The 14,883-nt window shown below is 46.3% G+C and overlaps 1 protein-coding gene across 1 annotated transcript in view; it reads left to right on the top strand.

Moving 5' to 3' along the window:
• The first annotated feature begins 7,124 nt into the window (after positions 1-7,124).
• Positions 7,125-14,883, top strand: part of TH (tyrosine hydroxylase) — a 17,725-nt gene continuing 9,966 nt past the window's right edge. Inside the window, exons 1-2 of the mRNA XM_009891992.1 lie at positions 7,125-7,218; positions 11,855-12,058. Of these exons, the coding sequence (XP_009890294.1) occupies positions 7,129-7,218; positions 11,855-12,058 (294 nt within the window). The 5' untranslated portion in view covers positions 7,125-7,128. The remainder of the gene's footprint in view (positions 7,219-11,854; positions 12,059-14,883) is intronic.

The following is a 14,883-nucleotide window of genomic DNA, read 5'->3' as shown; positions in this document are numbered from 1 at the left end:
CCGCTCCTGACTGTCTGCTTGCTGCCCACATTTCCAAAGAGAAAATTGCTCCTAAGTGCTTCCCCATTGATCCGAGACAAGATGGTCGTTTCGGATTCTGCCATGGCAGGTGAATCATCAGTACAATATTTCTGAATTTTCACTTGTCCGTTCTGCATCCATTTCCTGAAAGAGAGAGGGATTGCTGCCACCTTTTTTTTCTGAAAACTCAGGGCTGAATTCTCAGTTCCTGGGGAGAGGTGGATTTTTTTTCTGCATCCAAGCAGATTTTTTTTCTGCATCCTTCCCTCTGAAAACCCTTTCCCCAAAGCATTCGCTATTTTGCTGGAAATCGGGTTATTTTCCTCTGAAAAGTTGGTTGCTGTAAAAACTTCCCAGAACTGCATTTCCATTGAAGAAGAATGAGAGGAAATTTGGGTAAAATGAGAGGTTTTGGGTAAAATTTGAGCAACCAGAGTACAAAAATTTGAATCTGAATGTGGAGATGAAAACAGAGTTGTGAGACCAGCTGACCCCATGCTTCAAAAGGTGGGAGTGTAAGGTCATTTTTGGGGGGTAATAGGAATATTCTCACATCTAGCTAAAACCTGACCTTGCCTCCTGAAATGTGAAATCTCGCACACAGAGGTTTGCATTTAGCTGCTGAGGGTATTGGCCTTGATCCTTAAGTCACTGTTTTGCATCTGTGGAGCAGATCTATCCTGTACACCACACTGTGAAAATGTACTGACACGTACCGAGGCAAAAAGGCACAAGAGGAGGTTATACAGCTCTGTTCCATCTCCTCTAGGAAAGTGTATCTTCTGCCATTTTTTATTTTTTTTTAAATGTAGGTTTGTGGGTTTTTTTAATTTTGCTTTGGGATTTACTCACTGGCTGGAAGAACACATCCTGCACCGAGGCTCTTCACGTCCCAGTGGTCACCTCTGCAGCGGGGGGAATGGAGGGCCAGGACCCCACATCTAACCTGTTCACCGGAACAAGTCTGAAACTACTAAGCCTCTTCTGGTCTGGCAGAGATTTTCTCCCAGGGTGGCAGGAAACATCTTGTCGTCCTTCCTGAAGAGCTAGCACATCTTTGCTCCTTGCAGCCCCCCTTCCCCCAGGCTCGTCAGTTGTGAGAGAGCACGAGCACAAAAGTCAATGTTTTCTAGATAATAAGAGGCTGCAAAGTTAAGAGGGAGATGAAGATTTTAATTATCTTTTTTTTTTTTTTTTTTTTTTTTTTTCCCTCCTGCCACTGCCCCAATCCTAGGGATGCTGCAATGACGTGGAAGCCTGAGGTGTCATTATGGGTTATTAAACTCCTTTGTGGCAATCGGGGATGTTGAATGGAGCTGCGAAGGGAGAAGAGAAAAAAGCATCTCTTGATGGAGCTGGCTAACCCCTCTGTAATTGCTTCATGTGGCAGACTGTAATTATTCAGGCTGTGGAGGGGAAGAAGGAGAAAGAGAGGGTGGGTGGGAGAAAGAGCAACAAGGGGACCTGGGCACCCCACACGGCCATCAAGTTTGCCTTGGCTGTGATGGGAGATGGCAGCTTGCCCTCCCATCAGCATATACCGTCCCTTTCTTTGGCCCTTGGTGCGGCACTCTCACAATGCAAACCCTGTCCCTGCAGCTCCCTGGGCCACTGGAGGGACCCCCACCCTCACCAGACTGGGCTGTAAGTGCCTTTGCCACTGGTTCACCCTGGGACTTGTTTCAAAACCACAGGCTGTTGCATGGAGATCTCTCCAACTCCTACGATGAGGGATGGTAATTTGGCAAATGGGGTTTTCCTTTTGGTCCCCGTACCTGAGGTGCTCAGGAATGGTGATTATTGGAAACAATGTTTGAGGATGCACAAAATGACCACATGGATGCAGCCAAAGAAGGTAATATCTTGCTCTTCTCTCTGCACCACTAGTCCTGAATCCAGTGGCAGGTGAAATGAGCCTCCTGAGAACCAGCAGCACTCTGCACCTTAATGTCATTTCTGGATCCTTTTTGGGTTTGCTTTACCCTTGAGGGAGGCACAGCCAGAGCTGCCCAGTTTATGGGCTTTTCTTTCTGGGGACTAGTGCAGCGAAGCAGTGTCCAACAGTGTTTGCTGTTTCTGCTTTATGTCAGATTAATCCCTTAAAACACACAGCTGGATACACATGGCACCCGCATACATTCAAGGACGGCCGTGTGGTTGGAGTGTGAGAAACAAAGCAGTGATGAAGACCCATCCATCTGTTGTATTTCCTTCGTAAAGCTTCCTAAAGGCTCCTCTTCCTCATTAGCAAGTCTGGTAGTTACTCAAACATGACAAAAGCTGAGACAAGCCTGGCTTGGTTTAACCAAACAGGCTCACACACCCCAGATGTCTTTCTTTTCTGATAGCACCAGAACTTAAGTATGGATCCAAACAGGTGGTTTATAGAGATGTAGACACATGAAGAGATGGAAATATCCAAGCGGAGGTGGTCTCCAAAAAGGTGGGATTTTGCCTGGGAAGGACACAAGTGCAAAATGTGTTAAGGAGCTTTGCACTGGACTTACTGGGAAAAAGCAATGCCTGTCCTCTTGCAGCTGTGTTGATAACACTGCTCTGAAGGATGTCTACACACTGCCCATCTTCCTGCCCAAAAGGAGATGTGGTTTCTCCCAGCTCAACTTCTCTGTCAGCTCCTCCAGGACAGGAGAACCAACCTGATTTTTCCACTCTTATCAGAGGAAGAAAGTTTTACCATCATTTGTGGCACTCTGGACATTTTGCTCTTGGTTGGACAGAAAGCAGGAATTCGCTTTGGCTACGTGGAGCCTCCATGCTGGAAAGTGTTTCTGTACAATGCAGGAGTCTCAGCACCAGACAGGGGTGAAGGGTGACAGATTAGCAGGGCTTAAAGAAGAAAAGAGTTGTACGCCTAATTTGTCATCCATATAAAGAAGAGGGATTAAAAATCAAGGGCTTTGGGATGAGTTAACTAAGTAGAAGGACTGATGAGCTTAAATAAAGTACTGGATTTCACAAAGAGAAAACCAATATGTAAGGAGACAAAAGAAAAACTGAAAGTGTATTCAAAGAAATTCCATCTATTCATAAATAGTCTTGAAAACTCATCTGATGTTATCAGCACTTTTTAAAGCCACTGTTTGTCAGAACAGTCTTCATATACGATCTCTGAATATGTTACAGCCTGCAGGAAGACTCAGTGACTCGTTCTGTTCCCATATTTATTAAAGTACTTTACTAATTTTCTCAATTCTTTACATGAACTGACATTTTAAGACTATCCTTTCAGCAAATTGATTACAAATTTGGATAACCGGAACCTGCTTTGATGGCTGATTTTAGGTTTATCATCCCTGGCAAATGCTGTTCTAAGGAGACCTTTAAACTAAGTCAGTTACCAAAAATAAAAGGTCTAGCAAAATGGTTTCTCTTTCTGCTTTTAAGGTAAGAAAACAATACAAAGGAAAAGAGTTTAAATTCATTAAATAATTTGAAATTGGTCTTTGTCCTAAAATTGAACTGAAAACCTCAAACAAAAAATGCTGAAATTCCATATTCTACATGCTGTTTTAAAGGTAGTGCAATCCAGAAGAGTTCATCCAGAATTAAAAATTTCCTTGATAAACATATTCAAAGGCAATTCTTGTAACTGTCCTCCTAGCCAAGTCCCTTTTTCCTTCCTAAAGGAAATGCCAGTGAGGCTGGCCCAGTCTTGGCAAGGCCTTTCATTAACAACACTCATATTGTAACAGTGTATCACACTAGCAAAGTCTCTGAATAGTATTAATTAAAGATTTCTTGAGTATTTAGCCTAACTATGGCTTTCCGCCCTTAACGCTTCAGCTTCATCCTGGATTATCTAACACCACCATTGCATGAAATGGCCTCGTGTAGCTGTAAAGCTGCATCGGACAACTTCTTCAGCAAAGCAGACAGGCAATGGCTGCAAGAGGCATCTTCTTTTCCTGCTTTATATGTTTACTTTACTGGCATTAATGGACTTACAGAATCCCCAGAGAGGGCTCTTCATTGATGTATAACACGAAAGATAACGTCAGTTTTATTTTTGTGGCCTCTTTTGGATTTGGATCTTCTTCCTGCCAGTCTTCATAGATTATCTTCAGATGACTGATATGATCTTAGTTTGCTTTTAACTCATATATTTCCATGTGAGATCTACTTCCTACATACTAGGAAGCACTAACAGCAGAGAGGATTCCGTCTCCCTAAGGCAACATAGTGGTGCAACTGAGGACAGACACCTGTTCATTTGAAGGAGCTGTTTCTGACAGTCTACTGACTTACTGCTTGCCTTTACAGAATCATAGAATCCCAGAATGGTCAGGGTTGGAAGGAACCTCTGGCGATCATCTAGTCCAAACCCCTGCCAGCAGGGTCACCTACAGCAGGTTGCACAGGACAGCATCCAGGCGGGTTTTGGATATCTTCAGAGTGGGAGACTCCACCACCTCTCTGGGCAGCCTGTGCCAGTGCTCTGCCACCCTCAAAGTAAAGAAGTTCCTCCTCATGTTAAGATGGAACTTCCTATGTTCAAGTTTGTGCCCGTTACCTCTTGTAACCTCTTTAGTACCCCTATATTAGAAAGGGTACTGAAGATAAAACTAAAACCCCACAAAAATCTGAGAATTTTTCCCCTTGGTCTCTGGAGAGGATCATATCTCTTGTGGGGCAAAAATCAGGATGAATTGCTGTGATTGACTTCTGCAGGATTGTCTGAGGTGGGCACCCCTCTTCACACTCTGTGGCTGTGATTGGGGTAAGACAGGAATGTTCCAGCATGGGGATGAGCATCTTACTGCTTGAAAGTCCTGTCTATGAGATCCCTGAGAAAAGCCTTGCTTCAAAACAGCCAGGACAGAAAGTGGCAACATGAGACAGCATGGGTGGCAATCTGCATGAGATCCTAATCTTCTTAGGTTTCATGGAAAGATTAACTGCAGCAGGAGCACTTTAAATGAGTGCTGTGCCACAGTTATCCCAAAACCCCTTCATTCCTGAGCAGGTTGGTGAGCCTGGCCATTGAAGACAGACATCACTCCTTAGATGGCAGCAGAATCTTGGTGGCAGCACTAAGCGATGCCAATGATGATCTGCTCTGTGTGCCTGCTGGGAAAAGTGGCCTCAAAAGGGTTGTGGAAAGGTGCAGCCTGCAGCGAGTGAAGCTGGGATGTCTGGCTACGGTGGCAGCATGGGAGTGAGCGCCAGTGCCTCAGACTGGTGTTCCCCACAGCCCAGCTTGTCCAGCTACCATGGTCCATCTCAGCCACTGGCACAAGAAAAATCACCTGTAGGATTGTATTAATTTGAATCCTCCAGTAAGGGTGTCCCCAAGGCCACCCCAGCAGCCAGGAGGAGACTGAGCCTGCAATGCTGCTCCTTGTCCAGCTGCTGGGCGGTGGGGATGACTCAGACCCTGCTCCTAAAATGTTTTCTGAGAAGATCCTGCAATGCCAGGCAGCATTCCCCTCCATCAGTTTGGTGGGTTTTTATCTTGTGTTTCAAGCATCCAGGGTTTAGCAGAGGGGAAACAGAAGGTTTAGGAGACTCAGAGGGGATTAGAGATGAAATTAAAGCAAAAGCAAGGGCTGCTCTCAGTATCCGAGGTGGTACCACACGGGAGGATGCAGAGAGGAGCCCCAATGGCTGCTTAACTCCTTCCTCTTCTTTCCACTATATGGAACAGCAGGATGTCCTCAGCACCCACAATAAAAGAAACTGGTCCACCCAAATTAAATCTATTTTTGGCTCACTACCAAACCAAATCTTTAGCTGCTGCTCACTGCCCACTTCAGCTTCAACTTCTGCCAAACCCCAGCAAGTTGGGACTTCCCAAGCTGCCTTGGTGGGGCTGGCAGTGTTGATCATGCTGTCTGTTCCCTACTGTTTGCAGGAGGTGGCAAACATCAAGAGATCTGCAGCCTCAGGGAGGTCAACGGGATGTTGATCCTCCACGGCTTTTGGCACCGCAAAAATCAGTGGCATGCCGGAATGAACTTAGCTGTTCCACCACTGGAAAGATGAGCCACAATTGCTAACCAGGTTTCTTCCAAAGCAGATGTCTTCTAAAGCAACACCGTGGCCAGCAAGGTTGCAGGTGAGCTCTCCGGTGGTCATTGAAGCCAGTGAAATGCCACCAGCTTCCCCACCACAGGGATTTGTGCCAGCTGGTGGCCTGTCCCCAGCGTGGGGGTGGCTCACATGAAGCAGGACCATCCATTTCCACAGTGCTTGTTTGGCATGGGAGAGATGCTGCAAATCCCCCAGGAGGAAAAACCCACTTTTGCTTGCAGCAAAGCAGAGTCCTGGGATAGGTCCTGGGTTGGCATCTGCCATCGCAGCCCCAGAGGTCCTCAGGCATTTGGTCTCATAGGAATTACTGCAAGACGAGCAAAGCCCTTGGGAAGACAGGGTTGAGAGTTTTTTTTTCCCAGGTTATCCCCTTTAAAACTTTTTTCATCTCTGAGGACTCAAGGGGCCCGATTCTGTAGTGCTGCTGTCAGTGTTACATGGCCAAAATAAAGACATGAGGTGGTGGGAGAGCACCGAAACACACAGCGTTTGCAGGGGCCAGGCGTCATGAGATGCATACACAAGAACAGCATTCAGTCCCACGTCTGCCTTAGGGGAATCAGTGTTATTTTCCTATTCATTTACTGCCTTGATGACAAGGCAAACATGGAGAAAAAAGAGCTAGAGAGGGCTGAACCTCTTCCTTCCTTTGATTTTGTCCTTTCACTGATCAAAATCCTTTAATGCAACTCCCAAGCTAGGAAGGCAAAGGTGTCGGACTGAAACACAGCACGAGAGTGAACCCCATCAAGAAGAAGGGGGGGAAAAAACAGAGTGGAAATCTTTTGGGCACAGGGAAACAGGTGGGGGGAGCGTCTGGTCTGCAAAGGCAGGGTGTCTGCAATCTTTGTAGCGATTAGATTTAATGGGACAGAAACGTTTCTCTCCTTCATGTCCCCTCCTCCTCTCAGCCTGAGGGGGAGAAAGGAGGGAGGTGGTGATGGGGAGGTGGCGGGGGGGAGAGAAGATTTGAAAGAGTCTTTGACGTCAGCCCTGCCCTATAAAAAGCTGGCAAGGAACTGGAAAGCGGAGATCAGAGCTTGTGGAAGAGCAAAGATGCCAACCCCGAACATCTCCACCTCTGCAGCCAAAGGCTTCCGCAGGGCAGTGTCGGAGCTGGACTCCAAGCAAGCTGAGGCCATCATGGTAAGACAACCCTACCCCACTCCCTTCCCTCCCCCTCCAAAAACCGCAGCCTCTCCCATAGCTATAGGCAGAGGCAGGCAGGGATAGATGGATCCACACTGCCTTTTGTGGGAGTTCCCCCACATGGGCATCACCAGGTCCCAGGCTGGCAAAGGGAAATTACCTGAGCAGTTCTCTCTTACATACTGGTACATGTGAAATGCAAACATTCAGGGGGATGAAAGCTTGAACTAAATGCAACACCCCCCCCACCGCCACCCCACACCCCCCCAATGAAAAGCAAAGCAAATAACCCGTAGAGCTAATGCAGGAATAACGAGGAATCCCCAGTGTGAAAGGCAATTCGAAAATCTTAATGCTCTCCTGATTTCAAGGCAATAAACTGCAGAGATTTCACCTGTTCCAGCATAATGAAAAAGTGTGGCTGTTATTTCAGGCAACACACGAGGCACAGGCGATTTAATCAGTTTGTTCGCTGCTGTTGCTGCGACCACAGTTTCACTTTTTCCCAGCGCATCCTCATCTTTCCCCCATTTCTGTTCCCAGCCCTCCCTTGGTGTGGCCTCAGCCCTGGGTTTAGCCTGGGGAATGCTTCTGCACACACCAGATCTGTATGTGTCAGGGAAAGGAGATGAAAACTTCCTGCTGAGCTGCCAAGTACCTATAGAAAGCCAAGTCTGGCCAACCCATTGAACTGGCTGTAAGGGACAGGGACGTTTCACCTCCTAACCCAAATGCCAGGGCAGGCAGGAGGACCCCGGAGACTGCTGGCACGGGACAGTCCTGTGGGTCAGAGATGTGGTCGGGCTGCGGGCGACCCTGGAGGAGCCAGAGCAGCTGATGGCAGCGGGTGCACTGGGAGGGGACCCCCTTGGGATGCTCAGCAGGAGGAAACCTGGGAATTGAGCCAAGTTAGGGAGCAGATGTGTTTGGCAGACGTCTGCAGGGTGACTCCAGCAGGTTGGTTATAGCAGTACCCATTTCCCTCCCCTATGCCCACCACCTTTTTTACCTGCTCTCCTCTTAACCCTGTGTGATGCTCTGTCTTGGAAAAATCAGCTCCTATGTAGGCAGTGAGAGGTGTTTTGGAAATTGGAGGGTGATGGAAAGAAAGGGAAACATTTGGGAAACAAGGAGGTAAGCTTGCTTTCTCTAATAAATGGAAATCAGGGAAGGCTTCTCTCTGACAGAACAATTTTCATTATGGCAAAATAATGAACACTGAAGTGGTTCTTGAAAACCCGGTATTTTCCAGGCTGCTCATCAAATCAGTACTTGAGACGCTTGTTGCCGTCTGGAGAAGGGGTGAGTGTTTGGTTATTACAGACTCTGGGGTGCTGCTCTGTGTTTGATGGGAAACGGGCCACTGAAGGAAGGGGAGAGGGGAATTTGGGTTCACCAGGTGTGCTGGCAGGAGCGTGGCAGCCTGCCTGGGGTGAGTGGCTCCTCCAGCCTGAGGCAGACATAAAATCTCAGCTCATCTTTGCACCCCTTCTTTGAATGGAAATTCTCAGAAAAATAAAAAGTAAAAAAAATGAGCGCTCTTAAGATCACTCTGAGAGAAGGCTGCATGAAATCCTTTGCCCATTGTTCTCACCTGGCATAGGAGCTCTCCACAATCCCATCACTTCTTTTGCTGGCGTATACCAAGCAAGAGGCATGACTCTGCATTTGCCTGTGACATCGTGTGTCCCCCAGCCCTCGTGGGGTTGGTGTGAGTGACCGTGGGCAATCAGCCACCCAGCCCCTGTCCAGCACTGCACCAGCTCCCGCAGGTCTGAGGTGTTCCCTTGCCATTAACCCCCGGGGACCAGCACCCTGCTGCAGGGCAAACTGTGCAAACTGGGGAGGGGAAAGACCTTTGCGATCCCAGAACTCATCTACACCAGCAGGTATTTCACATGTCAGCTGGGCCGGCCAAACATCAGACTCGCAGTGTGGAAAAATCTTTTGTTACGCGTTTAGTTTTTTCTGCTGCTGATAGTTTTTACAAGAGACGCTGCGACTGTGGCTGGAACAGGGTTTGGTTAGAGAACACACAGGCAGAGCCTGGCAGGAGACAGCAGTTGGAGGCAAACCAGCAGCAAGGAGTGCCCAGGGAAGGAGGGGTGGGATGTTAGTGTCTCCACGCTGCAGGGAGGGAAATAGTCTTTACAATCCTTCCTGCTTGCTGAAAATAATGAGCCAGGGAAAAAAAAAAAAAAAGCCAAAGAACTTTAACTCAGAGCACAGTATTTTTAATGACACTGCTTAGGCAGTGAATTCTGAGCTGCAGCGAATTCAAAGAAGGCAAAAAGAACTAACCCATCATAAGAGGTGAATGACCGTATCAGACTCAGGCCCCAGTTAGGCAAATAAATGCTTTGCAAAATCAAATTAAACTGCTAACTGTAGCTAGATACGCACTCAGGGAGCTAGTCTGGAAGGCAGTTCAGAAATACCACGTAACAGTGCCTTCCGAAGAAAGGAAGGCATTTATCATCAGAGATCAGTTTGGTTAGTTCATATGCCAGGTTCCCAATTTCCAGCAAAAGGAGGTAATACCCTGATGAGTGTAAAAGCGAGGGGCAGAGGAGAAGATGATGAGATGAGGAGCGTGCAGCCAGACAGCCTTTACTCGGTAGAGGAGGCAGCAGGCAGGCAGACCCCTCCTGGCGCTCTTCTCCCAAGCAAAATTCAGCCTTTTTCTTTCTTTCATTCTTTTTTTTTTTTTTTTTTAATTTACCCACCCAAAACATACCAGCATGGAGATGAGCATCTTCCAGGACCCCTCGATGAGTACCAAAACCCCCTGCTCCTGCCCCCCAGGAGCTACCCAGTCCCAGCACACGGGTCTGACTGGTGAAGGCTGCCTCTCCCGCTGTGGCTTTCCAGTCACACAGCTCTTCTCAATATTTAAACTGCTTCCAGTCGGATACGAAAATGATTTACAGCCCAAACATTGGGGTCTAATTTCCCTCCTCTCCCCCCATTCCACCCCAGAAGTAAAATCCTGCTGCAACTTTGCGCCTCAGGGCACGGTGTGGTAGAACATCCTCAGCTACAGCACTGCCTGGCTTGGGACCGCTGCAGAGCCCAGTGACTGTGGCTAGCACGAGGCTGTTTGCCCTGCTTATTGCAGGCACTTTAAAGTAAACACCAGCTTAGCTTTAGACGCTGTAGCAATATAAAACACACGCCTCAAGCTGAGCACATGCTCACAAGCTTTTAAAAATTATGCCTTCAGGATACTTATTAGATGTCTTCTCTCTTTGGGCACGAACACGGTAGATTTAGACAAGCAGCAGTATGTGCTTATTTGTTAGAAGGTGGGTTTTTTTGTGTGCCGCAAAGAATAAAAGGGTGGAGGATCAGTAAATATTATTTCAGAGGTCCTTTATTAAAAAAGGACCAGACAGAAGTGCGTGGGCTGGTGCCTAGATGTGCTGCATTTTTCAAGCCACATTTAAAATGTTAGCTTTACACCTCTAAAGCATCCCAGAGGATTTTCACAGGAAACCTAAGTTCCCAATGGTAGGCTTTGAAAATCAGATAGAAAATGGGCTTAGCAGTTGAACAGGCTGTCTTTTTAAAAGGAAAACATTCTCCAAGTTTTCACAAGGTAGGGAAGGCGCTGCTTGGTTAGCATCTATCTCTTTTCCAGATATTTTCTATGTCACCAGAGGAAAAACTGCAGCCAGTCCTGCTCTATAAACGGGTGCTGGATGGCTTTCTGTGCCCCTCCTTCTGCAGTGCTGCCCCAGGTTTCTTTTAGCAAATTCTGAGGGTTCGTCATCTGGTTTGGGTCTTGAACACAGAAAATTGGAACCAGCTGAGCTGCCTCTAAATGGAAAACTGGTTGTAAAAAGACTAAGAACAAATAAGTTAATGTATGAGCTATTTGTATAACAAAAGAAACAGCATTATGGAAATAGTTTGTAGCTCACTATAAATATAAACGAGTGACCTAGCATGACCCCAGGTGCAGAGTTGGAGGGTTTTAGGTGCGATTCCAAGTAACAGAAATCTACAGAAGTTTGTTGGGACAAAGCAAATTTATAGATCAGTAAGACGAATTTATTTCCTGGCGTATAAGTATGCGGTTCCAATTACACTTCAATGGGCAAGCATCCATTTAATGTCAGAAGGAAATGTTGCGTTGGATCCTGGGAGCAGTTTAGCTAAGCTGCCCTGCTAATGCACCTGCAAACAGTTCATGTTTTCTGGCCAGGCCACAGCTGTGGGCTTCAGCTGTCCCTCATCACATACCTTTTCTCAGACGACTTCACATTTATCTAACGCCTCTCTGCTGGAGTCCATCAGACTCCTGAAAACTGTGTAAGATTGCTTCTGATTTTTATTTTTTGAAGTGTATTGAAAACTTGCTGGAGAAGGTGAGGGGAGAAGCCCACTCTCTAGTCATGCTACAAGGATATTTTAAACAGATAAAAAGCTCCACATTTCCAAAAGTTTGGTTCTAAAGCCTCAGTCCTCATCACCAGATCTTCCTCTACAAATCCAGGCAAGTCAGTCAACCTTCCCCTTCTTCCTCTGTTGAGACACATCAGTCACACCTCATCCAACTACCAGGGATACCTCTGATCTCCCATACAGCTCTCTTAGAAGTATTATTTATTTATTTCTATTCTGCCTTCAGTCTCCACGGTTCATTGGTAGACGTCAAAGCCTCATTGAAGATGCCAGGAAGGAAAGAGAGGCTGCAGCTGCAGCCACTGCTGCTGCAGAGTCTACAGAGACCATTGTCTTTGAGGAGAAGGATGGGAGAGCCATGCTGAACCTCTTCTTCATGCTCAAGGGAGCAAAGAGTTCACCACTGTCCCGTGCACTTAAGGTATTTGAGGTGAGTACCTAACCTGTTGTATAGGACTCAAGGAACAGACTACAGGTTTCATGGAAATTCTGTGAGAAATATCACTTGAGTCTTCTAGAGAAGACTCAGCCTAGGCCTGCCTACTGCAAATTATCAGTTAATTGTCTGATGTCCCCACAGTCTGCTTTCCTTGTTCCCCAGCATGCCCTCACTTTCCATCACTAAGAATGAGCCATACCTCTGTCCGGTAGTGCTGTTAAGCTCTGGGCTTAACTTTGCTTAATTACTGGATCCAACCACACAGTTTCACACCTACAATCCACACCCTTGTGTCTTGTAGCATACTCTGACAGCCCCCACCACTGCTCAGTGCTTCAACTTCATGTGCAGGGCTCTGATCACACATTCAAAGCAAGTTGTGTGCCCTGTATGACTACAGACCGAACGCACCTTACTTGTGGGTCAAGGCTTTGGCAGTCTCTGAATGGCATTGCCACGTTAGTCCTTGGTCAGTTACAGGAACAACCTCACCCTGGGTGTAAAACTGGTATATTGATGTCAAAATTACCTCCCTACTTCAGGGATTAATTTGATTCACATGTTAAAGGTTCTGCTGGTTCCTCCCCAGAGATGCACCCTGTATATGGCTTTAATACCAAGAAAAACTGGTAACTTATTGAGATTTTCCCCCAGCCAGCAACAGAATGTTGCATTATCTCAGATCTCGGTACCATGAATGGAACAACTGAGATAAGCGCTGCCTATTTAAACAGTAATCAAAACACAACAACTTGCATTTATGTAGTACGTTTTCATCCAGAAGGATTCAGAAGTGTTTTGCAAACGGAGGTTCTGAGATATGTTTTCTCTACAGTAGTTTAATTTCATTGACTTCAGCAGTGAGAGGAGAAGACCATTTGTTCCTATTAATTAGTCACGTGGGTTGTAAGGGGCCTCCAGAGGTCTATAGTCCAACCTCCTGCTCAGAACAGGTCCAGTCACAGCAGGTTGCTTGGGGCTGTGTTGTTGCATGTCAAATATCACCAAGGTAGAGATCCCACAGACTCCTTGGACGCCTTGAGCAGTGTTTGACTACCTTCATGGTAAAACGCTTTTTCCTCTTTTCTTTTTCTTTTTCATGTCTTTAGTCTCAGCTTGTACCCAGTGCCTCTTGTCCTCCCACTGTGTACTTTTCAGGCAAGTCTGGCTCTGTCTTTACACTGTCCCAACAGGTAGACAGTGAACCAATCTCTCCTGCCCCTTCACTTTTTTAGGCTGAACAAATCCAATTCCCTCAGCCTTTCTTCATACAACATTGTGCTCCAGCCCCCTGAGCATCTTGGCAGCCCTCCACTATACCTGCTGCAGCACACCAATATATATATTCCTTCTATGGGACATGGTACTCCAGATGTGGTCTCCCTCATCCCAGCTAGACAGGAGGAATAACTTCCTTTGACCTGTTGTCTACAGTCCTGCTAGTACAATTCACTATGTGGTTGGCCTTTCTTGCCACAAGGGCATGCTGCTAGCTCATATATTAATAGACATGATAATTGTATAACACCTTCTTCCCCATAAAATGCAACCACGTCTGGGGTAAAATCAGATCACCAGCAACACTGTACAGCAAAACCACTACCTAACAGCTGTAAACATACAAAAAAGTGTGTTTGGGGGATAAGTATTTCCCTGAAATTGTAGCACGTTCCAGCTATTCATTGCCCATGCAGTACTAGCTCTGATAATCTTATGAAAAGTGTTTAAGATCTTCAGCAATTACAAAACGTCTCGTTTGCAAGATAAGCTGTTTTCTGGGGAACATATGGTTCTTGTCTCAAGACTGAAAGAATCTCTAAGATAAGCTTGTCACACAAAAGCCTTGGTGCTACCATGGTTGGGGTTTCCTTCCTAGAAGTGCACAGCTGCCAGATAAGGCATGAAAAATCCAGCAGTGTAACATTTCAAATGCAACAGACTGCTTAGCGGCTATGAAGCATAGAAGTTTAGGCTCTTGTACTTGGTACATTTTATGTTACACTGCATTTAAAGTCCATAATTTAAACATTTTCAAAAACATCAAGCAAGAAGCAGGGGCAGCTAACGTTCAAATATTTTTTGTTTCTTCCTGGAGCAATTTACTTGCTGCATCGAGAGCTTTCCTAGTAAAAAAGCTCTTTGAGCTTGTCACAGAGAGCGCTTTAAATATAATAAAAAGACAAGCATGTCAAGCCACAACAGAGGAAGATTCATTTCCCAGATCCCTCTGGCAATGCAGGTACAAGATATGAAAGCAGACGGGCATAATGACATTTGTCTCATCATGAACCAGGCTGCAGGGAAGCTGGTTTCACTCTTCTGTATGTGTTACATGCAGCCGAAGCATAGGTAATGCAATCACAGCTGTCAGATTAATGCAAAGGTATTGATTGTTGAGGGGACAATGTAATAGTGAAGTTGGTAGGTACATTAAAAAACACAGTCCTAAATTTAATTTACCTGTGGCACTGCATCTGTTCCTTCTCATCTTTCTGGCTCTGATTAACAAAAGAAATCATGTCCCTTCCTCAACCAAAGATCTTGCAGCGACTTTGTAGAGGTTGGGTCATTGCCTGGGGACTTGGGCTTGTATTACCAGTTTTCACTGAGCTAAAGAAAATATCCACAGATCTACCAGGGCTCTTTGGAAGACTAAAGACTCCATTTCGTCTCCTTCTTATTCTTTCGGGGAGGTCAGTTCTGATAACGAGCCCAAATTGTATTAGTTCTGATAGCGAGCCCCGAACTAACGCTACCGCCGACCGGATACGGTTCAGCACCATGGACAGCGCCGGCCGCCCCCCCCCGGGCCGCTC

The sequence above is a fragment of the Charadrius vociferus genome, unplaced genomic scaffold (assembly GCF_000708025.1).
Source record: "Charadrius vociferus isolate BGI_N301 unplaced genomic scaffold, ASM70802v2 scaffold179, whole genome shotgun sequence".
NCBI classification, from domain to species: Eukaryota; Metazoa; Chordata; class Aves; order Charadriiformes; family Charadriidae; genus Charadrius; species Charadrius vociferus.
Note: the sequence above shows the minus strand (reverse complement) of the source record. Positions and strands in the feature narration are given on the sequence as shown.